This window comes from Marmota flaviventris, chromosome 11 (assembly GCF_047511675.1).
Source record: "Marmota flaviventris isolate mMarFla1 chromosome 11, mMarFla1.hap1, whole genome shotgun sequence".
NCBI classification, from domain to species: domain Eukaryota; kingdom Metazoa; phylum Chordata; class Mammalia; order Rodentia; family Sciuridae; genus Marmota; species Marmota flaviventris.
This window is the reverse complement of record NC_092508.1, coordinates 26,085,299-26,112,520: the sequence shown is the minus strand read 5'-3', so window position 1 is coordinate 26,112,520 and position 27,222 is coordinate 26,085,299. Positions and strand designations below refer to the sequence as shown.

General features: G+C 37.4%; 1 protein-coding gene across 3 annotated transcripts in view; it reads left to right on the top strand.

Moving 5' to 3' along the window:
- The window catches only part of Unc80 (unc-80 homolog, NALCN channel complex subunit), a 192,481-nt gene that overhangs the window by 151,178 nt on the left and 14,081 nt on the right, over nt 1-27,222 (top strand). For all 3 annotated transcript variants that reach the window (XM_027941959.2, XM_034635733.2, XM_027941958.2), the window contains 13 exons: nt 135-231; nt 3,940-4,110; nt 6,283-6,375; nt 7,723-7,758; nt 8,090-8,308; nt 14,801-15,001; nt 17,145-17,268; nt 18,216-18,341; nt 19,536-19,659; nt 20,412-20,618; nt 22,308-22,492; nt 23,169-23,334; nt 24,954-25,133. In XM_027941959.2, the coding sequence (XP_027797760.1) occupies nt 135-231; nt 3,940-4,110; nt 6,283-6,375; nt 7,723-7,758; nt 8,090-8,308; nt 14,801-15,001; nt 17,145-17,268; nt 18,216-18,341; nt 19,536-19,659; nt 20,412-20,618; nt 22,308-22,492; nt 23,169-23,334; nt 24,954-25,133 (1,929 nt within the window). The remainder of the gene's footprint in view (nt 1-134; nt 232-3,939; nt 4,111-6,282; nt 6,376-7,722; nt 7,759-8,089; nt 8,309-14,800; nt 15,002-17,144; nt 17,269-18,215; nt 18,342-19,535; nt 19,660-20,411; nt 20,619-22,307; nt 22,493-23,168; nt 23,335-24,953; nt 25,134-27,222) is intronic.

Below are 27,222 nucleotides of genomic sequence, written 5' to 3'. Positions count from 1 at the left end.
ATAGCATAGAAATAAAATAGAACAAAGAAAAGGCTATAAAATAAAGCTGAAAAGACAAAGTTAAGAGGGGGTCAGCTTCATTATCCATGGTGGAATCTGTTCTGACTGTGTGCACTGATTCCTTCTCCCCTTAGATTTCTGCTATGGAAATGAAGATCTGACCTTCTCTATCAGTGAAGCCATTAAGCTCTGTGTCACTGTGGTGGCGTATGCTCCTGAATCATTCAGAAGGTAAATGCAGCCCTTTATTCTGTGCCTCATAATAACTAAGTATAGCAAAGGAAATAAAATTTATTGACTACAAAGCTTATATTTGGTTTTTCAGTCTGTAACATCCTGGCAAGTAATGTTCTGAAAACTAAATTTAGGAAACTTGTCATAGCAAAGTTTCTGGAAAATATCATAAATCCTCATTAATTTGAAATCCCTTCATTTAGAATTAGTGCTGAGGCTAAGATGTTTAGTCTTGTTAGAAAATATTTTCCTTTCATGTAATACAAATTAGTAGCAAACAAAATTTCATAGCAGACTTTTAAACCATTTATGAAAACTCCTTTCAAGGAGCAATAAAAACACCTGTCACAGAAAGGGCAAGAATATAAATCTCTTCTTCCATTTTGCCAAGTGCAAGAAGGCAGAGGACTCACATGAAAAGTGAGTCATCCCACCAGGCATGACTGTAATCCCAGTGGCTCGGGAGACTGAGGCAGGAAGATCACAAGTTCAAGGCTAACCTCAGCAACTTATCGAGGGCTAAGCATCTTAGCAAGACTTTATCTCAAAATTTTAAAAAAGTGCTGGGGATGTGGCAGCGGTAAAGCAACCCCAGGTTTGATCCCTGTTACTAAAAAAAAAAAAAAAAAAGTGAGTCATCCCAATAAAGTCCTACTGTGTGGACAGGCTCTCCAAGGAGAAATAAAGAGCCAAGTTGACTATGCTCAGAATATCTTTATCCATTGTCATCTTAGGCAAGCCTTTTCTTCTCCCAGAATAGAAGGGATAAAGGGCCAAGAGCGGCCAGAATGTATATGAATTGGCCTCTCTTTATTATCCCCTTCAATATTCCCAGCTTTTTATCATCTTTAACAATAGGGATTAAACTTCTGCCTATGATCAGGGAGGAGTGTGGCTGTGGCCTTGGGACAGAAATCTGCAGTTCCCCATGATGGGCCTGCTCCCATGTTCCTGCTTCTATTTTATCAGCTCTAGAAAAGTGTCCAGGGTGGGTCAACACCCTACATGAATTCCAAATCTGCTCTACATCTGAATGTAAAAATGTATTTCCTACTCCATTTGCTATTGTAAGTGTGTCCAAATGCATTGTTAAGGGTATGCGTCAGAGGTTATGCACTGAAATTACATGACAACATGAAGACACTGCAATAATGAAATGCATAACATTTCTCTAATATTAAAATGCTAGCAACATAGAAAACTGACAAATTTGACTAAAAAGTTCTCTCATTACCAAATTCCCAGTGAGACCTGAAATTCTCTTTTAAGTTAAAAATTCAAACACATTGAAATCAAAAGGTATTAAAGTTCACAAACTCCCTTATTGTGAGTTAATGACCAAAGCCCAATATTAGATATTAAGATTGGTTAATAAATTGATCCTCCTAATTTCCCATTTGGCTCAGGTTGAACAAAGGCTCTGGGTCCCTGGAGAAATCAAGATTTCTTAACTAGCTATTCCCTGGGATATTCTTATAAATTTTCTGTATTTGTAACACCAGATCCTTCTTGTGCTTAAATTGTGCTTACACAAGTGTATTTTATACAGGTGTAACATTCATGTCAAAGTTTTAAAAATCATAATTTTACAGTTGAATAAATGTTCATAAAGTTATTACATCTATGTAAATACAACTCAGATCAAAAAAAAGTCAGATAGGGCTGAGTGAAGGGGCACATGCGTATAATCCCACCTTGGAAGGCTGAGACAGGAGGATCACAAGTTAGAGGCCAGCTTCAACAACTTTTGAGACAAGGCCCTATCTCAAAAATAAAAAGGTCTGGGGATGTAGCTCATCTTTACTCCCTATTGTTAAAGTGCCCCTGAGTTCAGTTTTGTTTTTTTGTTTTAATGTATCTGAGATACCACTATCCCCATTTCCAGCATGGTAAATCAGCTTTGCCTCTTTTTGAACTCCATTTAGGTGAAATATTATAGTAGGTACTTTTTAATATCTGACTTATGTTATTCAATATTATTTCATCTATATAATTATATGTAACTACATTTTATTCTTTCTCATTCACCTATAATATTCCATTGTGTGTCTGTGGCAAAATTCATTCATTTCTTCTCTTTGCCAACAGATTTTGTCTTGGATTTAGTTTGAAGCTATTACGAATGATGCTGCAGTGAACTTTTTTTGTGTATCTTTACACATACATGTGTCCAGTGTGCATTTCTGTAGGTGGAAATTCTTTGCTAGGTTATGGAGTATGTGTATGTTTAGCTTTAGTAGATTCTACCAGAAAGACTTCCAAAGTGGTCATGTCAATTTCACTCCATCAGTGTATAAGTGCTCTCTACAAACTGACAAATACCTGGAGAAAAGTGTTGCACAGTCTGGATGACTGAATAAGCTTCCTTTTCTCCAGCAACCCGGTACTTACAAAAGTACCAGGCAATCTTAACTTCTGACTCCTTCAATAATTAAAAAAAAAATTTTTGATCAGCTTTTCTAGTAAGGCAATTAATCTGCAACAAGGTGCTTCTTAACATAAGAAGCATACCTGACTTCTCGTCTCCCTTTTTAAGTTGTCAAAGAGGTATGGCTCAGTCTCTTAGCTCTGATTCCATATCCATCAATTTTCTGAACATTTCCATTTCCTGTGTCAAGAGCACTTATTTTAGGCACAGTTATACAATCAGAAACCAGTACTCAATATTGATTAATATCATAGCAGAAACTCACTGATACATGTAGGAAGGAAAATGGACCAAAGTCTTGATTTGGGGTTCTCTAGAATATCAACCAGTCCATATTGTATTCTAGAACCCACAGCTTATCAAATTTAAGCTCCACAGGGGGAATGTTCCAAAAATATTTATGTTAATATTGTGCACTTACAGTTTTAGAGGGAAAATCTGCCTTACATACTTACTTTCCACCTCCTCTTTGAGATGACATTTCTGACACCCCAGTTCTTCACTGAGTGGGCCCTATACAGGAGCAGTGTCCACTCACTCTACTAAGTAGGCATTATCAGACCACACCACCAGGGCAGTTGCCAGACTCTTGTTATAAAATCACACAAAGCTTTTAGAAGCCAGCCTCCTAGGGATGGGGTTGTAGCCTAGTGGTAGAGCGCTTGCCTAGCATGTGTGAGGCACTAGGTTCGATTCTCAGCACTGCACATGAATAAATGAATAAAAGAAAGGTCCATCAACTATTTAAATATATATATGTATATGTATATATACGTATACATATGTACGTATGTATGTATACATATATACTTATAAACATATATTTATATATACATATATACATCCATGTATATGTGTGTATGTATATATATATATATATATATACACACATATACATATATATTTTTTAAAGGAAGCCAGCCTCGTAGAAAAAGGTTGCATACTGTCTCTAAAATTGTTTCAGCTGGAAAATCACTCTCAGCAAGTTCCTGAATAGAAGCATCATGGAGGATTCTGAGGCCTGTTTCTCAGAATGGACTTGGAGCTCCACCAGTGATCATTATGCTATCTTTTCAACAATTTGAATAAATGGCTAATTCCCCCCAACCAGATCACATGCTTCCTTACAGCTTTAACTACTCTCCATTTGGGTGGGATAAGAAGGAGGCTTAGAATTCTTCATCTCTCTAGAACCTTTTTCCAAAGTTCCTAAATATGACACAGTCCCCAAAAGTAGATTGTTAAATGTGACTTGGTTTTCTTTCTGTTGCTTACAGTCTTCAGATGCTGATGGTCTTGGAAGCTTTAGTTCCATGTTACCTACAAAAGCTAAAGAGGCAGACATCACAGGTGGAGACAGTACCTGCTGCCCGAGAGGAGATTGCTGCCACAGCTGCTCTAGCAACATCCTTACAAGCACTTTTGTACAGTGTGGAAGTCCTCACCAGGTAATCCAATTGGCATAAATATCCACAGCCTTAAACCATATGTACCCATTGAAATTATGAAGAAGAAAATGTTGTGGGCAAAAATCTCTAGAACTCAGTGTTTGTTTACAGATACCTATCTTTTTTTTTTTTTTTTTTTTTTTTTTACAGTTACTGACTCAGCTCTTTGTGGCTTATAACTTCACAGAGTCCTTAAGTCATTTGGATAAATACTGTTGTTCATGAACTTCCATATATCTGACTTCTAATCATGAGCCACACTGTTAATCTAGGCAGGCAGAATATAGCCCCAAAACCTAGGATAGATGATCATCCTGACATGCTCACATGGACCTAAAATGAGTAAATGAAAGCAGTGAGCCAGAAACTGGGACAAGTTATCTTCTAATGACAAATAGTCCCAATGCTTTGCTGGTAGTTTCATGAAAATCCTGGGAAGAACATCCTAAAGAGATATACAGAACTTTACACTCTTTCTCTGTGCCCATCTACCAGCCTCTTCCTACAACAGATGAGAGAAAAGTAGTCAATTTTCCCTAAATGCCACTTTAGCTATTTCTCCTCATATTACATAATGTTGGTCCTTTCTTCCTTTCCATTCCTTTTATAAGGATAAGCCAACTAACTTATCCACAATTGACTTACCTAAAATCCCATGAAGAGTTATGGATGAAGTCCTGGCACCTCAAAATGATATGAATTCTAGTACATTCAATATTCTTTTTGTAGAGTAGAAGACTAGTCTCATTAGTTGGTAGTGTGTACCACAAAATTGACTTTTTTTACAAAAAGAAAATGAGAATTCCCTTTCATTTCCATGCTCTCTTTATCTAATGAAAAAAGAATTTGACAGTTGATATAAGTATTATGTATGGTAAATATAATATAAGTGTATCCATTTTCTATTATTGTATAATACATTACCATAGACTTAGAGGCTTAAAAACAAACCCATTTATTATCTTGCAGTTCCGCAGGTCAGAGATCCAGCATCAAATAGGTTCTCTGCTCAGGGTTTTGCAAAGTAGAAATTAAGGCAGTTGGTTAACTGAACTCTTATCTGAGGGCACTGGATGGGAAATCCACTGCCAAACTCATTTGCAGTTTTGGCAGAATTCAGGTTCTTGCAGCTCTGGTCTGAGGTCCCACTTCCTTGCTGGCTGTCAGCCAGGTTCCTCATTCTGCGTTGAGAAGACATTTGCATTTCTCTCACATTGTCCCCTTCCATCTTCCAGACAGCAATAGTGCTTGAATCCTTCTCATGCTTTCCATCTCTGCCCACAGCCAGAGAAAACCTCCACTTTTAAAGGGCTGTGGTGTGGTCAGATTCAGCCTCCTCAGATAATCTCCCCTTTTGCCATATAAGGTTACATGATTGCTGGAGTAACACTTGGCAGCAAAAGTCTCGGGGCTATCTTTAATTCCACCTACACATGGTATGGGAAGAGATGGAGTGTGATTATTTAAAGTTTAGTAATCATACTCAGCATACAAAATATGAACAACATAGAAGCAAGCCTTACAGATTTTATTAAAGGAATTGCTTTGAAAAACTACATCATTCCTTCTGTGTCTCAGATACAAAAGTGGAAGCACATTTTACCTAATATTTCAAGTAAACCCTGAAGATATAAAAATAAATGATTTATTACTAATCATGGAAAATACTGACTTAAAATAAATACAGATTTATTCACTTTCCTGAATAGCCTTAGGTATAATTTTCACTAGGAGGATTATTTCATCCTTTGATGATTTCTCAGAAAAGTAGAGTGATTAGTTATGGTGTAGATGAGGGTGAAAAAAGATAAAAGGTACATAAAGAGGTATGTACACCCTTGCTTTTTACTCATTGACTGGCACCTGTAGAAGTGAAGAACAAGTTCTAAACTCAGACTTGATCAGTACAGACTTAGGGGTTTGATCACAAATCTTATTTGAAGAGTCATGGTTTATTATTCAGAACCAAGAAGTAGAACTTAAATCATGGTGTGCTCATAGTCCATGGAATCAATATTGTCTTAAGTGCCTCTTGGTACAGACAGAAAATGTGTTACAGAAAAGCTCAAAACCAGACAGCCTGTCTTTTTAAGATTCTAAAACTTACATATCTTTAGTAACTTCCTAAGTGTTTCCACTTCTGATGTTTTGTGCTGGCAATTATTGTTGCAGGCCCATGACAGCCCCACAGATGAGCAGGTGTGATCAAGGTCACAAGGGGACCACCACGGCCAATCATACCATGTCTTCTGGAGTGAACACCAGGTAATTCACTGTGCTCTAGTTTTCTACGATCTCTCAGTTTTATAAATCCTGAATTTCAGTTGTTGAGAATGAAAGGAATCCTGAAAATAGTCAAAATTGATTGTGAAAAACACCAAGGAAAAGAAAAAAAAATGTGAGCATTTAGAGTTACAAGAAAATACCAAGGCTTCTTTTAAAATTGTCAAAGAGAAACCCAAAGCACCTTCATAAATTGACATTTGTGTTGGTTTTGTCTGCATGATTATGCATTGAGTATCTTGTCTCCACTTCCTGGGTGATCTTTGAATTATTCCAGTGCTTTTCCATTTGCCTCCAACAAAAGGCTAATGAAACAATGATAATCAAGGGGTGGCTCATTCCTGGGGCAGATCTTCTGAAGACATTTCATCCAAACTTGGACTCATGTCCTTAAATGATGCTTTCAAGGTTGTTCACTTAATCTCCTTTCATGTTTTAGTGTAACTTAGACCCTGGCTGTACTAGTTAATACTTGACCTGCTTCATTCTGTATTAACATATAAATCCCTCCAAAACACACAAAAAGTATCAATTGGCTTCCTTCTCCAAGCAAGACTTAAGATAGTGAACAGTCAAATCAGCTTAAAAGAAAAGTCTCGTTCTCTAGTATGGAGTAGTTAACAGGGAGATTGTGAAGAAAAACTGATTCCCACTCTCTCTGAAGCATATTTTTAAGGGTGTCATTATTTATGTAAAGTTAATTCTCTGTTCATCATATATATTCATATTAAAAATGAGACAAAAATAAATTAAAACCAATTATATATTGTCTGGTGTGGTGCTTAACCCATGTGTTAATCTCTTACATTAAGGAAAAAGAGTTTAAGTGATATACAGGGGCTTTTTTAGGCATATTGGCTTAGGTTTGACTACTAGATAAATTGTGAATGTAGAAAAAGAGAGCCTCTCAAATTTCTGATCAATCAATCAGTAAGCAGTAAGTCTCCAGAATTGAAGGAAGTCAGCCACACTTCTCCCTCTGATCAACTGAAACAGAGCCCATGGTGTTAAAATTATTCCTTAGACTTTAAAGTTTTCAAGAATTTCTTTCCTTTGGTTATATTCCATGAGTTTGCATTTTTAATATATTTTTCTGTATTCAAATTATATGGCAATAAAACAGCTTTCATAGCACCTATAACTACAGTACATGCAGTAGCCGAATGAAAGAAAAATATTTCTTATTTTAAGATTCTATATGTGTATTTATGAACTTATCAAAATGTATGTCTTCCTTTTTAATTTTACATGAAAAAGTATATATGGAGCCTCAGCCAAGGGACTGTGTTCTTGTTCTGATAGTTATGCAGACTATTTTTCAACTTCCAGGTACCAGGAGCAAGGAGCCAAACTGCACTTTATCAGGTACCAAAAACTGGATCAAATTTCATTACAAGTTCTGACATGTTGAGATGATTGCCTTTGGATCTGATTTACAGTTCCATTAGATTCATTGAATTGAGGCATGGCATTCTGGTTCTGTGTAAATGCTCAGAAGTGGCTAATGTAAAGCAATTTGATCTCTTCCAAGCTGATAACTTTCTTATCCTTCACATGAGGTTCTCCTGGATCTTACCCTACTAATTCCTGAATTCAATAGGAATTTTATGTTTTTCAGTGTGATGATAACTCTCCTCTCATAGTTGTCACATACCCATGTTTTCAAACCCCTCATTAATCTTTTATAATTTTCCAGGGAAAACCTTCATTTATTGGAGGAAGGTCAGGGTCTTCCTAGAGAGGAACTGGATGAACGAATTGCTCGGGAAGAGTTCAGAAGACCCCGGGAATCCCTGCTGAATATTTGCACAGAATTCTATAAGCACTGTGGACCAAGGCTGAAGATCTTGCAAAACCTGGCTGGGGAGCCACGGGTCACTGCACTGGAGCTGCTGGATGTGAAATCCCATATGAGGTACTGTACCAGCTTTCCCTGCCCCTTGAATGTGGATGTGGCTTGGGCCATGTGTGTGCTTTCTGTCCATGTGTACTCTGTCCACAGAATGTGTGGATGCAATCAGATATGTGTGATGGGCTAAGAAATGGGGATTTTTATCCTCTAGGATGAAATTAGAGATATTTTAAATGATTTGTTGCCTGTGACTTGAATACATATCATACTGAGCCGTCTGGTAAAGAGTGCGTTATAGCTATCAAAAAGAATCTCAGGCCAGGCCTGGTGGTCAAGGCCTATAATCCCAGGGATTTAGGAGACTGAGGCAGGAGGATTGCAAGTTCTAGGCCAGCCTGGACAATTTAGCCATACCTGTCTCAGAATAAGGGGGAAAATAATCATGGGAGGGTGGGAACATCGCTCAGTGGTAGAACATCCTAGGTTCAGTCTCCAGTACCACAAAAATAAAAAAGTATCAGGATGGACAGAGAGAAAATATTAAAAGAAGATGGCAGAGTTCACAGATTTGTTCCTTAATATATGAAAGTGAAAGAAAAACTTCATAACCTGATTATTCATTCAGAAAATAGCCTTGTTCCATGTACTATTTATTGCCCAGATTCTAATTTTTGCAATAATTCAATGTTTTCTCTCTGTAATTTTATATGAAAAATGCACCACTGCTTCCTGCAGAAGATTTGTTCTCACCCTAGATTATCTAAGGATATAGTGATGAGCTCTTTAGGGAAGTGAACTATTATTACTCTCAGCCACACTTAGCCTGGGCCTGAAATCCCCTTTGTATTCATTGTGTGTGATAGTCTTCAGTGACTCAAAACCAGTGCCCCACCGGTAAAAATTTGGAACTGGGTGAAATCCGTCATCATTTTGAATTTTTATTCCTGGTGTTTCAGGAAAAGACCTCAGAATTATATCCCTGTGCACTCATATTTCCTTCTTCCTGTGGAGATGCCACCTCACTTGTTAATCATGATGAAGGATATGTTTGTATTTTTAGGTTCTTAAAAGACAATGTTCCAGAAGAACATCTATTCAGATTTGTAACCATTTATAAAGGGTTATAAAAGTTCCTTGAAAGAAAAATTTCAGGGATAACAAAAGATTTACTTGGAAGCTTTCAGTGTATCTACAAAAAATAGAGTTATAGTCTGTTATTTCTATATCCTAGAAATAAAATGGCAATTTGGGAAAAAAAACAACCAATTTTCTGATTGACTTTATTTTATCCTTTGTCTTAAAATGATCTTTTGAAAAAAAATTTAGGAAGCACTAAGTGAAGGGAAATGAGTGGCCAGAAATGTACAGTGAACACAGGCTCTTTCTCTTCCAGGCACACACCTAGTAATGCTGGGTGAACTCCAGGGTTTCACACAGGTTCGCACTCCCCACTGTGCAGGGATAGGGAAGAACTTACATACACTGACAAGTCTAGCTCCTAGACAGGAAGCTACAGAAAAAGTGAGGAGGAGGAGGGCAGAGGGCCAAGCTTTTGTTGCCATAGCCTCCAAGGGCCCTATTCAGCCCCTCCCCTACTTATCCTACTTATGATGGCTAGCTGACCTCAGTAATTCTGTGAAGAGAAAAACATCACATTCCCAGAGTCAGAAAATCACTAACTACTACCAACAGCCCATTTTGTGAAAGATTCCTAAAAGATGGATGTGGTGTGCTTATGATGGGTGGGGAGTGGGGGCAGAACTGCCCTATAATTTGACCAGTGTATGAAGCATTTAAAGGGAGGGTACAGCTGGAGTCAGAGAGGCCTCAGGCTCCCTCTAGAGGCCAACACCTGTTAAATGTTAAATGAGCTAGCTCAGTGCCTGGCACAGACCTATAATACAATAAATACTAATGCTAATAAGAATGATACAATAATAATAATTACTAACACTAATAAGAATGATAAATCCTGGGAATATAAAATAAAGCCCTAGGGGCTGTGGCTGGGGCTCAGTGGTAGAGTGCTTGCCATGCACGTGTGAGGTACTGAGGTCGATTCTAGTACCACATAAAAACTAAATAAAGTTATTGTGGCCATCTACAATTAAATATACATAAAATAAAATAAAATAAATCCCTGGTCCCCAAGATTATCACAGTCTAATGGAGGAGGCATAAAACTGACTATAGTATAGTTTTTCATGTATATAATCACATGCATATATTTATGTGTTTATCCTTTTATAAAAAATTTGAAGCAACTTAGAAAATTAATGATAGAATGTATAAATCAGAGTGTCAGAGCGATGTAAAAAATGAGGAAGAAAATAATTGTGTCTGTGAGATTAGCACAGGAAATAAACTGAAATTTTATTAGATATTATGGTTATGAATCATGAATTTGAGCTTTTGGATTATCAAAGTAGTGAATGAAAAGTGATCAATTACAAAATTATCATGTCAATAATGACCAGTTATTGGTGAAATGAGATAACCAGTTATTTGGTGAAATAATACTATATTAAAATAATAAAGAACAAGAAATAGCTTCTGGTTACTGTTCATTAGGAAGAAAGAGTGTTATGATGAATGATGTCCTCAACAACATCCTTATGGAATATAAAAGGTTAGTTTCACATGGCTAGATGTTTAGAAAGTTGACATAATGTCACAATTTAGTAGGCAAGAGCAACCTATCTGGAGCCAGGAGAATGTCATTTAAGAACACAATTATTTCATGGCCTGGATCTGTAAGAGGGCAAAAGTTTTCCTGCCCAGGTAAGAGTTAGACTACATGTCTTCTATTAATACAGTATTTCACAATAAGCTTTGATAAAGACAGGCCTGCATGTTCTCTGGCAGAACAGAGATATTCTCTGTTGCTAAGGAGGCACAAATCCAAATGTTTTAACCCTTTACCAAGCAAAGGATATAATTAAGGTTTCCTTTCATAAACCAAGCACACAGAAATATGGAGAAGTCAAAGTAAATATAAGTTTAAGAATTATGGGTGATATTTCAAGGTATAAGAATGGATATCACTTAAAGGGAAAATTTGATTTGATAAATGGAGGGAGAAATGGGATGATACAAGATTCAGGACGTAGGAATTGTAGGAAAAATTTGAATTGCACCAAAGAGCTAAGAAATAGTGGGGAACCAACCCATAAGCTGCATTTGAAAAATACATGGTTGATTATAGGATTCTCGCAGAAAATATGCTTGATTAGATAGAATCTCTGCCCTAGAGGAATTTTTTTTGGTCTCATTTGCCCTACCCAAAGCTGCTAAAGCAGTAGGATAGTGGGATCTGCAATTGTCTTCCTCTCTCTCCTTCCCTCTTTCCCTCTCATCCTTATTTCCCTCTCCCTCCAATAAGAAGGTCTCTTGTGTTCTTACTGGGAAAAGATCACAGGAACATTTTTTTAATCAAGAGATTATTCATGAGGTAATACAGCAAAGACTATATGAAAAGGAAATTTTATTTTATGCTCCAGAGAAAATTCATTTTGTTATAACTCCAGGGATTAAGGGAATTCAGGTAGTAATCTATAAAATTACTCAAATTCAGCTCTAAGTGTTGTTCTCAAGCTTAAAGTAGACAGGCTGATCATTTCTCCAGCATTTCTTATTGCTATCTGTAAAATCACAGGGAAAAGAAATAAGTGTGTATTGATATACTCGTCTATCACACAATCTGAGGATTAAAGAAAAATATTCATCATGGTTCACTTAGGGAAAATAGAAAAACAAATGGATGTGTTAGCTGCTTAAAATTATTTTTAGAACACCTAAATTCACACATGATGTCCAGGAAAATGTGAACATTCTGTTTAAAGGGAAGACATTGGGGATGAGGAGACAGTAACCATTTCCTTTTAATGAAGGATTGCCTTGAAGAAGATGGGTAGAAAGAAATTAGAGGAAATGTGGGGACCTAAACAGGAGAGCTTCTTACAGTATGGAATGCCAAAGATGAAATAAGTTACCTTGTACTGTAGTAAATTCTTGCATCCATGGAGCTAGTTAGATTAAGCAGTTGCACAGTGTTCCAGAAATTAGAGAGGCAGTGGCTTGGCTGTGATTCTCCAAGCAGAGAACCTGGAGAGCTCTTACACCACACATCCTTTCCAGCATTTATCCTGTCTCTCCTGTCCTTTGGAGGAGTCAAAATTTCTCCTTATTAAAATACTAGAGTTAAATATGTGGGAAAAGAAAGAGCATCCATATTGATGTTGTTGTACACAATAGTACTAATAGACCTGTGCAGTGATCACTGGTAACAGTAGTGACAACTGGAATCATGTATCTACTCAAGGAAATACACACCACCTGTAAGGTACTCTTGCCAGAAAATCAAAAAGACTAGACCTAGTCTTCAGGTCTGGTCCCTAGATTTAATTAGCTATGGAGTTAAATACAGTAGGATAGATTAGGTGATGCCATAGAGATTCAGTCATCAAAATCCAGACTATTTTTGTAGCTAATTACTCCAAAAAAATAAATTACAAGGTAGCAAAAAAGAGCATGATGTAGTAGCACACCCCTGTAATCCCAGCAACTCAGGAGGCTGAGACAGAAAGATCACTGCAGAAAGAGGCCATGTATACTCATTCGTGGAATTATCTTCCATCTATGTTGTATGATTTGAGCTTGATTTTTAAAAAAGGCTTAGACTTTTAAAAATATACCTAGTACAGTGACTGAGAAGTCTATTATTTATTAAGATCCTAAAAATTCCTCTGAAAACAAATTTCTTTAGAAAGTGTAATATGCTAAGCCACTGTCATTCATTATCTGTATCTTCAGCTTGAATCAAAATATGCCTAGCCAGGCAGATAGAGGAACTTCTGGAAATGGAGTGCAGAACAGGGAAATTCTCATGGGAAGAGGAACCTAGAGGTCTGACATCATCTGATAGTGCACATGTGAATGGTGTGTTGAGACCAGCCATACACTAAGCCTGTTTAGGACTGACACTGAAAGATGAGGGAGTTTGAGGTATAGGAAAATCTGAAATAAGCTTTGCTATTTTTTAAAGCAAGTTTGCCTTGGAGAGGCTCTAATGATAATCTCCCTAGATTCATGAAATCTCAGTGTTGGAAGAGACCTTAATAGTCACTTAGGCAGTGAGGTTCCACATGTTTGGCCTCTGGCTGACACCTCTTACTTAAAAAATATGACTTAAAAGGAAAACTGAAAACATATAGTTTCTCAGGCCTCATCCAATATCTAATGAACAAGGATCTCCAAAGAATCCACCAAGAAATCTGTATATTTTTATTTTTAAAAAATCTTGAACATTAGAAAGATGAATATATAGCAAGTTCTCCCAGATTCAATAATGGTCTTCAATCGTTCCCCCTTCCCTTCATCCCAGACTGGTCTGAAGTAAATCACAAGGATCACATCATTTATCCATACATATTTCAATAGGTATTTCTAAGGTTAGAGGACTAAGAGAAAAAAAATAACCACAATATGACATGCAATATGATATCTAATAAATAACCACAATATGACATGCAATATGACATCTAATAAATTAAAAAATAATTACCTTAAAATTATTTGATGATGAAACAAAATAAGATTTAAAATACTTTCTCCTTCATACAAAATTAAATTAAATCGGCTTTTAAACTATGTATATCATAGATTTTTATTACTTGGACATTGGCAATTCATATCTAGTATTGAAAATTAATTATTTAACCAAATATGACATTTACCAGAAACCACATTTGCCCAGAAAGTCTTGTTGTCCAATTCCCCCGCAGAAAATACTACACTTAGGACACAGACACTTGATCTGGCAACTGAGAACCTGGACCGACCTGGGAAAGCACAACATTCCCTCTGATAGTTTCTGTATGAAACCAAGCTGGAAAATCTAAGAAGTATAGACATCAGAAACTAAAGCTATTCATAGTCTCTAACTGGGCCAACCACCTGCATAACTGAGCAGAGCAGGAGCTTCCAGATACAACACAAAAAGAGAGGAGGAGGCTCTAAAGGAGAGAAGTGAAAATAGAGCTTAAAGAACTGCTTGGACTGTAACATAAACCAAAACTACCTTTTACAGGGTAACTTTGATCTTGACTAGGCTCAGTGAGAAAGTATTGAAACCATGAAGTTACTTCAATATTCAATGTTATTTTATTGTTCATTAAACTGTAGACTCTCAGGCTGTCAGAGGTAGAGCATTTCCCTAGTATGCATGAGGCCTTGGGTTCAATCCCCAGCACCACAAAAAAAAAAAAAAAAAAAGAAAGAAAGAAAAGAAAAAGGCTTTCTTTTATTTATATATATATATATATATATATATATATATATACACACACACACACACACACACACACATATGTATAAAATATGATTCTCTTACTATGCATGTGCAGGTGCCATTACAATGATGTATGTGGGGAGAGCATGAAGATGGAGGATATGTTCAGGGAGTTGATGTATTGACATGAGGAAATTAGCATAAGGCTGTGTGAGAAAATTCTTTTTATAGCATTTTATGCTTACTCTTTAAAACAATCATTTTAGGTTGGCAGAAATTGCACATTCCCTTCTGAAGTTGGCACCCTATGACACCCAGACGATGGAGAGCCGTGGGCTTCGGCGCTACATCATGGAGATGCTACCCATTACCGACTGGACAGCTGAGGCAGTGAGACCAGCCCTTATCCTCATTCTAAAGAGATTGGATAGAATGTTCAACAAAATTCATAAGATGCCAACTTTGAGGTAAGGGAACTCCACGTCAGCTGTCTATACTATAAACCTCAAAGTTAGAATTTGCATTTTTTTAAGATAGTAGGTCAATCTGGAGTAAAATGAACAACTTGAAAGTGTTCTGTTGGTGTATGTGCCTCACTAATCAGGACTGAGTGCCAAAGTAGAAATATTCTTTTTGAGGAAGTGATATTTTCTTTAGAACATATATGTGTTTATTTTTAAAACTCTACCCATTTCTTAGCTATCATCTTCCTTATCTGATGCACATTAGAAATTCAATTAGTATGCTTCTTCCCTCTTGAAATAAGACAGAGTATGCTTTACAAGTAATAACTAAAAAGAGAAAAAAAATTAATTTGATGTCCAAAGTACTGTATTTAGTGTAGTTAGTTAACATATTTAGGTACCAACTTAGGAAAGTGACAAGTATTGTAATGATCAGCCAAACAGCACCTAAAAAGTTACAGTGTTGATAATAAATACGTGATTTTCACCTAATTCAGTGTAGTTCTACATGAACACCATTACCACTTGGCTTCTGTTAAGTATCCTGAAAAGTATCCAGGGGTACCCTTCCTATTAGTTGGTGCCTCTGTGATATGAAACCAATTTGGCTACTGTAGTCACAGTGCAAAGATAGCTTAATTGATAAATGCTGGTGTTCCCACTAACTTAGAAATTTCAAATTTGGGCTGTTGAGAGTTTCTTCTTTCCTTTTAAACTAACCCCAAATTAGTCTACTTCTTGTCTAAGAATTTATAGCACTTATTAAGTTTGTCAGAACTTATTCCAGGTATTAGCCTGTGACCTTTTATGCTCCCATCAGGAGGCATTGAAGGAAACAACAACAAATTCAATGATTTCATGCTAATAATTGATGGCTTGTTTTTACACTTTTTATACCATGGTGATGAATGTCTAGATTCAATTTCAAGGTAATTTTTTTTTGGTGGCATGGCAATAAATTCCTATTCTTAGAGCACTACTTCTTTAGTGGTCCCAATGGAGCATCTATGTCTATTAGCAAACAACTGATAGAAGATTTATAACTATCTTATGAGTGTATATTAAAATATTTTTTTCTTAAAAATTAGGTATCCAAAGATGTTAAATATATCTATAAACTGGCCCATTTGTCACATAGTGACAAATACCATTATAACATCATGTTTCCCAAAAGTAGATATCTGAATTAATACATAGACTTGGCCAAGTTGCAGGCAATTTTCTTGGGAGGCATGATGTATATGAACTTAGCTTGGATTTTATTTATTTAGGTGACACAGTTCAACACAAGAAATATTAACTGAACCTGGCCTGTGGGTTACTTGGGCACTCAGCATTAGGGATGTCAATTATCCTTATTTATGACTACATCTTCATTTTGTCTTTGCAAAGATTCCATTTTGGTAGGAAATATAAGCTTAGAAAGTATTTCCAAGAAAATATATGGAAGTAGTGTTGCTATCAGCAAAGCTCAACCTGTTATTTTGAAGTCAAAGTAAAGAATCTATCATTACTGGAACAATTTACAGGCTGGATTGATTTATATTACAGAAAATCCATGGTCATCTAGTTGGTTATGTGTACCACCACTCATACTATTATAGAAAAGAGCCAAAAATATCATTTCTTGGGAGGCCAATAAGAACACTTCTAAAATAGGCTGTTTTCTTCTAGCGTGCTCTTTTTGACAGGAGTTAAGCCATTTAATTCTAGTTAGGAGAAATCCAGTATAAAGACTGATGAGGTTAAGTGTAGTCTGATAAACAGATTTCAGAAATGTTCTGGTGGAAGTGATTAACCCATGTGATGGGTTTCCTAAGTGATAGCCTTAGGACCTTCCTCAAAGCCTATAACAGGGATCTTAAAATGCAATCCATTCATCATCTCTGTTTTTTCTTCAATAGATTTTGTCTCATTAGTCGATGGGGCAGGAGTGCCTCTGCTGCGTTTTCAGTATCTTCTTTCTCTCCCAGTGTGCTCTGTACTTTTGGAACAACATGGGTAAACTTCATCCCGTGTGAAGCACTTTGTCGTCTCAGACACATGTCCTGTATTAGATGGTGTCAGAATCACTGTGTCATTCACTTATTTCAGACTGTCTCCAGAAGGGAGCCATGCCGCTAATGGCTCCTATATTGTATTCCAGGCGACAGGTTGAGTGGGAGCCTGCCAGCAATTTGATTGAAGGGGTTTGTTTGACACTTCAGAGGCAGCCAATCATATCCTTCCTGCCTCACCTTAGGTCACTGATCAATGTCTGTGTCAATCTGGTGAGTAGCCAAGTGGCAATCTTATAAAACTTTGCACAGTTTAACTCTGCTATTGATTTCTCTGAAATGAAGATTTACAGGTCAACCACTTTGTGCCCCACCTACCCATGAAAACTGATGGCTCAGGTGACACTGAAAATAGTGAGGTACATTTCAAGGTAGTGCATGGGAAGATACAGGGGCCCATCACTCTGCAGATGGGATTTTGGCGTGCTGCTTCCCATGCACTACTTTGACAATTCACCTCTTAAAGTTGCGCTGAGAGTTGAGGGCTGCCAGTTGGAGAGTGGGGTGGTGGAGACTGCACAATTTGTTAGAGGTTGAGGTAGTCTGGGGTGGGGACCTTAAAATGCCAAAAGGGCTTTTTTTTTAAAAAAAAAAAAAAAAAAGAACAAAATGACAATATGAGTTGGCCAGTCTAGAATTTATATAAAGAAAAAATATTTTTAATCATTTACGTAATATCTAGAGTCTGGTCCTGACAAGGTTTTGTACAATGTATGGAAATCATGTTAGAGCATTTCATGGAATGGGATCTGCTGCTTAACTAGTTGGGCAATAAATCTGTAGTTGTAATGCCTAGTGCAAATAGAGCTGTTGCCATCATCATTGTTGTCAGTATTTGCTCCATCAAAGAATGTTAATTGCACTCCTTTGAATCCACAAGTAAGTGTCCTATCTCCCGATTAGACTAGCTTTTTGGTTCATCTCTCATTATTTACATAGTTAGCTATAAACAACATTCTACAAAACCTTGGCTGAATCCAGCATAATGATTGACTGACTCCAGACATTACATGCCTTCAGAAAAAGGCAATGAGAAAGAAAAGATGGAAAGTAACATGTCCAACCTTCAATTTATTATTATTATTGAATGAGACTCCTTTACTATGGCTGCATGAAATTGCAATGGTCAAGGCTGGTCATGTGCTCTGTTTGTATTTCAGGTGATGGGAGTGGTAGGACCTTCCAGTGTTGCTGATGGATTACCCCTTCTTCATCTCAGCCCTTATCTCTCACCACCTCTGCCCTTCAGCACAGCTGTTGTCCGGCTTGTAGCATTGCAGATACAGGTGTGACTGCTTACCTGTTTGTCACGCTCATTAAGTTGCTGTTTGAGGCACCGGATCATGGTGTTCTCTTTTTCTTTCTGCAAAGGCTGGGCAAAATCTGTGAAACCAAAGTGTGTACGTCTCCAAACTTTGAAAAATTTGGAGCTTCAGCCCTGAGCGTGGCCCTAAGTTGTACTTCTGTAATTCTTCTTGAGATCTCAAAAATAGCAGAGTCATTTAGTCCTGCCACAACTTCAGAAACCACTTTGGACAGTTAAAATGTGTGCAAAATGAAGGCTTTCAGATAATCAGCTCACAATTGTTAATTAAAACAGGCAGTAGTATTCAAAGTCTGGTTTTAAGGTATTTTCAGAAAGAATTACAATATAAGATTCTTTCAAATTACTAGACTTTGAATATCTTAATTTTCTTTAATGATTGTGGGTTGAATATTGTAGGTGCTTTTTAAAAATTTCCCCCACTTTATTTCTTAAAATTAAAATAATCATTTCCAAAGCAAAAAGTACAGAATCCCAATTCCCCTGCCTAATTCTGTCAATCAACTTTAAATATCAATAAACCAGTGAAAAACTCTATGATCAATGGAAAGTATGCAAGTTATGTAAATGGATAACTTATTTACCTATTATCTGACCTCTAAGCTTGATGGTCGTCATCCAAAGAATGGGTAGATGATAGCACACATATTAAGAGCTGTGGTTACCATGCTAAAGGGAAGCAATGACATCCCTAATGTGATACATTTTAATAACCCATTTCTAAAGATCATTTATTTCTCTCTGTGTTGCTCATTGCTTTCTGGCTCAGAGAAAGCCTTAGGCAGGGGTCAGATGATTTTTAATAATTCTCAAATGGAGCAAGTGGCAAGTTCTCATTTTCTTCCTTTTGTCTCTACAATATTTATTGGTGGAAACATGAAGAAAATTAATGGGGATACAGGGTTATTTCTTTATCTGACCCTAAGTGTCATAACTTTCCATTTAATATTCAAGATGTTGCTGTCTTTTTAGGAATGTAGCAAATGGTACAGTATCAGTTTTGGTTGAATCTGCTGTGCTGCACAGAAGACAATTGAACTCATAGTTTACAGGAGAAGTCAGCAGGGGGTCACCGTCTCCATCATGCTGTGTGAAAACAAACATAATAAATGAGCATGGTGGTCAATTAATCTTTTTTTCTATTATTGCTGCACAGGCACTAAAAGAAGATTTTCCTTTAAGCCATGTGATCTCCCCATTCACCAATCAAGAGCGAAGGGAAGGGATGCTTTTAAATCTACTCATCCCATTTGTGCTCACAGTAGGATCTGGAAGCAAAGGTCTGATTAATTTAACTAAAGGCAATTTATCAGTGTTGTTGTGTTTTCTTATGTATATCAGGCTGTTACTTCTTTTTTCCTTTTCCCATGAAGGCCATCACATGAAGTTGATCTGAAGGGTTTAAATAGGATTACCTTAGAAAATAAGAATTTTTCTTTCTTTTCAGTTTAGCTGCCCTGGAACAAGAGTTTCTCTGCTCTTCTTCTTAGAAGATACGTCCTATTTAAAATCATTTCAGTACAGCAAAAAACCAGGAGTACCTTGTTTCAATTCAGTTATGAAAAATGGTATTAGTTGAAGTAAATTTCAATATGATGAGAATTGACAGGTGAATGGACTTTATAATACTACCACTGGGGTTACAGAAATTCTGCCACTGTATTCGATTTTGATATTTTTATCATTACTCTTCCTTCTTAGGGGGGGGTTTCTTTTAGGAAATGCTTACCTCAAATGTAAGGTCAGTTCATTTTGAGTATTTGTGAAAACAAAGAAGGTTGAAATGGAAAGCAGGAGATTTGGCTAAGAACGCAAGCTTTTCTTTGGGTACCAACTACGGAGAATACTCAGGTGCCAGGAACTTGGTGTCCGTCCGTGGGAGAAGCTGTACTTGGCAGGAAATACCCAATTTCCAGGGTGTTCTAGTTTGGAATTGGAAAAAGAACTGAATTTTTCTATGTCTAATGTGGAAAGTCTATCTTGTGACTGTTTTCCTTTATGCTTGCTTACTCTCCCAAACTCTGCCCTTCAGATAGCCCATGGCTGGAGCAGCCTGAGGTGCAGCTGCTGCTGCAGACGGTGATTAATGTGCTTCTGCCACCCCGGATCATCAGCACTTCTAGGAGCAAGAACTTCATGTTGGAGAGCTCCCCTGCCCACTGCTCCACCCCTGGGGATGCAGGAAAGGATCTGCGCAGGGAAGGGCTGGCTGAGTCCACCAGCCAAGCAGCATACCTGGGTGGGTGCTTTGCCCCCACTCTCTCTCCACCTTGCCTCAAAGTATTTAAAGAAGCCACTTAAACAAGAAACATCCTTGAAAAATCTTGTTTTCTTCAGTAAACATATGTCAAAACAAAGTATTTTCATATCTACAATGCCTAAATTACTTTGTTGTTTTTATAAGCTGTCTGGGACAGACAGCTTATAAAAAGAAAGGTATCTTCAGGAAAGATTCCTTTTTGTTCATTAAGTACAAGATCTCTTGTGAGATTTGATAGTCGTTATCAGATCTACACAGCCTGGTATAAAAGTACTTCCTGGGTTGGTTTGTCAGCTATGTGATTGGAGCCCTTGGAATTAGGCAGTCCTTAGCCTGTGCTGTTAGACCTGCTGGACTTTCAGTACTTATGCCCCCTACTAGCAATTTTTTTTTCCTTTTCAATGTCATCTTTAAATTTCCATTGTGATCTTTACCAGCCCACTTATTCTCTCCCCATAGGCTTCCCAGTTCCCTTCTTGATTCAATTCCAACTTTTCCCTAGACTATCCATGCCTTTAACTTGTTTCTCTTCCATGGAACAATAGAAAATCACTCTTTGGTCCTGAATGACCTCAGGGAAGGGAAAAAAACACTCTTACCATAGGAGTGAGAATAAGAAGCACTGACATAGGAAATCTCAAAAGGAGAAAGTTGAGAAAATCTTGCCTGACATTTTTCAAACACTGATTAAAAATGGGACTTTGGAGTTTGGAGTGTGTGGGATGTTTGACGGCATTAAAAAGGGATGTGATGAAAAAAGAGAAGGGGAAAAAATGCATGTGCACAGGACCTATCCATACAGATGCTCAGTTATCCCAGGCATGAAAACAAGTCAGGTTTAAATAAGGTCCAAACTTTGACATAGAGCCCTAAATGAAGTTAGGGAGCACACAGAGTCTAATGGAGAAATGGCTTACTATGTAAGCCAAGAATATGATAAAAACACTTGATGAGTAAGTATTTTTCAGTCCTCCCCACTTTCTGCCTTTTTAATGAAGGGTTTTGATTTGTTTTTACTTTGTTTATTTGGTCAGACTACTGCATCTCTATTTTAATTTTTTTTACTTTATTTTGAAAACTTATTAATCATCAACCAGTGTTTTCGGTGCTTTATAATATTCACAGTGAAATCTCACATGCCTACCACAATTCTAAGAAGTTAATGTTATTCTTATTTTAGGAGTGAAGAAACTGAGACCCAGAAAGGTTAAGTAACTTGCCTAAAGACACAAAGTCAAGCTAGATTTCAAATCAAGTCATCTAGCATCTGTGTTCTTGAGCCCCTTTTATACAACTTGTGTATTGTGTTATTCTGATGAAGGTGGAAAGCAGAAAGGCAGAAAATCAACATTGGCCAGCACAAAATGGAATAGAAATGTCATTAGAACCAGGGATTCACGGGTGTGGACTACTTTGTATTTTCCAAAATAGGAGTTCAATGCATTTAACAAAGATATTTGTATTCTAATTAGCATCAAAACATTTGTTTTATACAATTTTTCACCTTGATGTCAGGAACACTCACTCAGGAATGCATGTTGAGTCTTTGGAAATAACTGAATTTTAGAAATTCAGAAAAATTCCTGATGCATCCAGGGTAGAGGCTCAGGGTAGGGTTCCTTCAAGCAGCAGCCCTCAGTCTCACTTTTCTCTTTTCCTGGTGTAAAGCTCTGAAGGTGATTCTCGTCTGCTTTGAGAGGCAGCTGGGAAGCCAGTGGTACTGGTTGAGCCTGCAGGTGAAGGAGATGGCTCTGCGGAAGGTGGGCGGCCTGGCCCTGTGGGACTTCCTCGACTTCATTGTGCGGACCCGGATACCCATTTTCGTGCTCTTGCGCCCTTTCATCCAGTGCAAGGTGTGGTGTGTGCTTCTCCTGGAGTGAAAGCTCTGTGAATGTGCTGCTCTTCAGGAAGTCAGGATTGTGGCAGGAGTGTGGCATGTGGGATGTACTGTAGCCAGCTAGCAGGGCTCGTTGATACCATGCTTGATGAGGAAACAGCCCCCAAATGTGTCCAGATGGTAAAATCTCACTTCAGAAGTACCTTCACAATTATCAGAAACTATAAAACTTAACCTTTTCCCCATTTATTAGCCCCCTCCCCTTAAAAAACAACAACAAAAAAAGAATGGGTCTAATGGAATCCTCTGGAGAATGTTGTTCTATTGTCTGTGGCATGACTGAGATAATTATTTTAAACATATGAAAAAAGATGGGATATTTAAGGCATGCTTTTCCTCCAAGGTATTTAGTACACATCTGCGCATCTACTCTTGTCCTTTTCCTGTTTCTGTTTCTTGAAGGCAGAGAATCAAAGCAATGTAGGCACTTCCTGTATAGAGTAAGCACTTCCTGTGTAGAGAAAGTACTTCCTGCATAGAGAAAGCACTTCCTCTGTGAAGTACTATTCTAAGGACTTCACATGCGCTATCTTATTTATTCCTCTCAACTAAACTTTGCAGTAGGTATAGTAATTAGCTTAATTTTCAGATGGGGAAATTAATGCCCTGAGAACTCAATGCCTTCCTTTTAGCTTCTGGCCCAACCAGCAGAGAATCATGAAGAACTTTCTGCTCGGCAACACATTGCTGACCAGCTGGAGCGGCGCTTCATACCACGCCCTTTGTGCAAGAGTTCACTCATTGCTGAGTTCAATAGTGAACTAAAAATTCTAAAAGAAGCGGTTCACAGTGGTTCAGGTAAGTATGCATGGAGATAATTTGAATTTTTTGTAAAAATACGACCTACAAATAGTCCCTATGCCCTGGATACTCCTCTTTTTGGGAACCATGTCTAAGCTACCTGTCATGATGTAACAGTAGATTTGACCAGGTGATCATCATGAACAGGAAAACAAAAATCAAAGGGGTACCAAAGGAGTAGTATTATTCTTTTCTAAATATTTTTTAAATCTTCATTTTGGTAGTTTAGCTCTTTCTTGAATATTTAATTAGTGGGAACCCTGTTTGAATTCTTTTGTTTCCTTTTTGAAAGGGGGAACTTAAATTTATTGAGCATCTGTTATATGGTAGATTGTTTCACAGATATTATTTCCTTTAATTCACACAAATACATGCAAGGTGCCTTATTGAAAGTGCATTTGAATAAGGAGAATTTGAGATTCAATAGAGATTAAACGACTTATATGCAGAGAAAGTGGTAATTTGGAGGGGATTTATTTTAAATCAGAAAAGCCTTTAACTTTTCCAAATGAAATTGGGGAGAGGTAAATTAGAGTTGGCAGGCTAAGAGGCATTTATACTGTTCAAAAGATTTTCTTTGACTTTGCTTTCTTTACTTTTTACTATTATATAAATAGCAGATTAATGTGGAAGGAAAAAAACCTCTGCCAATCATTAGAGGGCAATCATTATCCATAAGTAAAATATTATGTGTTAGGCTTGGGTTTTTTGTTTCTTTCTAAAGCTTTTGTTGTTTGCAGATAATATGTTAAAGACAAAAATTTTGAGAAGCAAACTCATTGAAACTTTCACATTGCCATTCAAATATTCTGCTTAAACTGATAAAGAATCTGATCTAAATCTGATAGAACTGAGAGATACTTTATGTATAATAATTTCCAGGAAAGGAGAATGAGAATGAAGTTTTGATACGTATTCTGATTTTTGTTTGTGTGTGTGTGTGTTTGTGGAATATGTGGTACTAGGGCTTAAACCCAGGAGTATTCTACCTATGAGCTACATCTGTATCTCTTTTTATTTTATTTTTGAAACTGAATCTCACTGAGATGCCCGGTGTGGGGCGGAGGGGGGGCTCAAGCTTGCAGTCAATCTGCCTTGGCCTCCTGAGTAGCTGGAACTATAGGCATATGCCACTGCACCCAGTTATGTGTACTGATTTTGATTATGGGGTTCATATCATTTATTTATGATTTATTTTTATTTCCATATGCTGTGTCAGAGAAGGTATATATGTATATGTCTCAGTAAAAATTGGCAAGTTGGAGGTAGCAATTCAGGTCAAAATTAATTTGTGTCCTACCAGCCTTGGAAAATAAAACAGAAAAGCAACAAAAGGGGAACGATGTCAATAAACACTTTACATTGTTAGGGATGTACATGTTCTCACCAACAAACTATTAGATTGTAAGTGCATCAGTGGCCAATATTGATTTTTCTGTGTTTTTTGTTTTGCTTTTGTTAACATTCCCAATTCCATTTGCTACTTTGTCCTAAGGATTGTTTGAGACATACTGTTTAACTAAAAAGATACTGTTGGTCAGGGAGAACTTTGAAGCAAACATTTCCTTTCTTTCCAGAGCCTCACATGAATTTCCCTTGGTCTTTCTATTCTCCAGCCTACCAAGGGAAGACATCCATCAGTACTGTGGGCACCTCCACCTCTGCTTACCGCCTGAGCCTGGCCACCATGTCCCGCTCTAACACGGGCACGGGCACTGTCTGGGAGCAGGACAGCGAGCCATCCCAGCAGGCTTCCCAGGATACCCTGAGTCGGACTGACGAGGAGGATGAAGAAAGTAGGTCACTCCAAAGAATCTGGGCAGGAGATAGCTTGGTCATGTCAGTGAGGGCTTGGAAAGAAGTTCTACCTTTCACCATCTCAAGTTCTGATCCCATCAGTCATGCTCACAAAAAAAAAGATTCAAAATGGAATTGTGACGGATTCTGTGACTCCTGCTCTTCTATAAATTCCTTGATAGCCTCTGTCATTTGGAAAGAATTCAGGCAAAAAGTAAATCTTTAGAAGACCCCTTAATTTTTTTTTCAGATTACATATTTCAGCCTTTTCTACTAACTCATTTAAATTGTGGATATGTGACATTTCTTTTTCTCCTGGACATTTTGCTTAGAGGGCTAACCAGCACTTTCATGACCCCACTGGGCAAGGAAAGTGGGCAGAGTGTATATTTAGAATTCAGAAGAAACTAACTGGCTATGCCAGTCAAAATAAAACTGGCGGCTGTCTTTAGGGAGGATTACCCAAATTTGAGTTCAGAGAATAACCAGTCCAGTGATGAGGTCAGTCCAGGAGCTTCTAATGGTATGCTGAAGATGCAGTGTTATGAAATGAGAGGAATCTGCTCAAGAAATACTTCATATATATCCTGAAGAGGAATAGGTTTAAGAAGTAAAAGTAAGACTTAGAGGTTCCATTATAAGCCACTGTCATTTAAATGGCCTTGGTTATTTTCCACTTGTGTTTTGAGACACCTTGATATAATACTTAAAGCACAATTGTGCTTTCAGTGCCTTAAGATTGAGAATAAAATCTAGATCCTCACTCCTAGGCTCTTCATACCAAACAACAAAAATCCCATCTCTGAACTAAATAAATAGAGGAATTGGGAGTTGAGGCTAGAATTTTAATTAACTAAGATGAATGAGTGTTTCAGTGTCTCACTATAGTTGGGTACGTAGAACAGGAAAAAAAAGAAATGCCTCATCAAAACACTTATCAGTAATATTTCTGGATTAGTCAGATAAAATATTAGTCGGAAAAAGGGATGATCATATTGTCTGCATCCAACCTGTACAGTTAATGTGTCTAACTTACCCTGGTGACTGCTCATGGAAATTCACCTCAAATTCTGCTTAAAGAAAATTGAAAATTATTGACCAATAAACAAAGTGAGTGCCGGGTACATTGGTACATGCCTGTAATCCTAGTGACTGTGGAGGCCAAGGCAGGAGGATCGCAAGTTCAAGGACAGTCTCAGAAACTTAGTGAAACCATGTCTCAAAATAAAAAATACAAAGGGATGTGGATGCAGCTCAATGGCAAAGTGCCTCTGTATCCAATCCCAATACGAGAGAGAGAGAGAGAGAGAGAGAGAGAGAGAGAGAGAGAGAGAGAGAGAAGAGGGAGAAAGAGAAACGAGAAGAAAGACAAGGATCAGCAGTTTAAAATAAACATTAAGTCTTGGTAATAGTTCAGAACTTAAAGTAAAATCCATTTTGTCTTTAATGTTTGAATTAGTCATGTTTTTTTTTTCATGATGGGAAATGATACTACCTTTATTTTTTAGAATTAAATCTACTTTGCAGGCAACCTTGTGAATAAGCAGATGACTAGCCAGTGGGAAGGAGCCACAGATAAAAAGTAGAGAAGATGCCATACTCAAAGGTGGCTAAGATCTTAGGAATATCATTGGTTGAGAGCTTGCAATTTTTTGCTAATATCTCTGTTCTCAGACATCACAGTCATCCTGATGAAAGCAGGTTACTAACAAATGGTGAAGTGTGGTTGTGATGTGGGTATATGTTAATTAATATGGTAGAGGGGTATGAGAGCCAGATATTTACCTGTTAAAAATTAAACTATTTTTTCCAATCATTGAACCTGTACTTAACACTTATCAGACATAAGACAAGGAAGAATGAGAAAGACATGTTCTCTGCTCTCTAAGATGTCAGATGTAGTCCTACAGAGGAAATGATAGGCATTCACAACATAGAACAGTTAACAAAAGGCTTAGTGGAAGACCAAATGTGATTAATCACCAAACAAATATGGGGAAGTAAGTGTTCAGTGATATGAGTTCAAATAAGGGGTAGACAGTGGAATCTAGAAACAGCCTTTGTAGAAATAGCTCAAGGTATTCTATC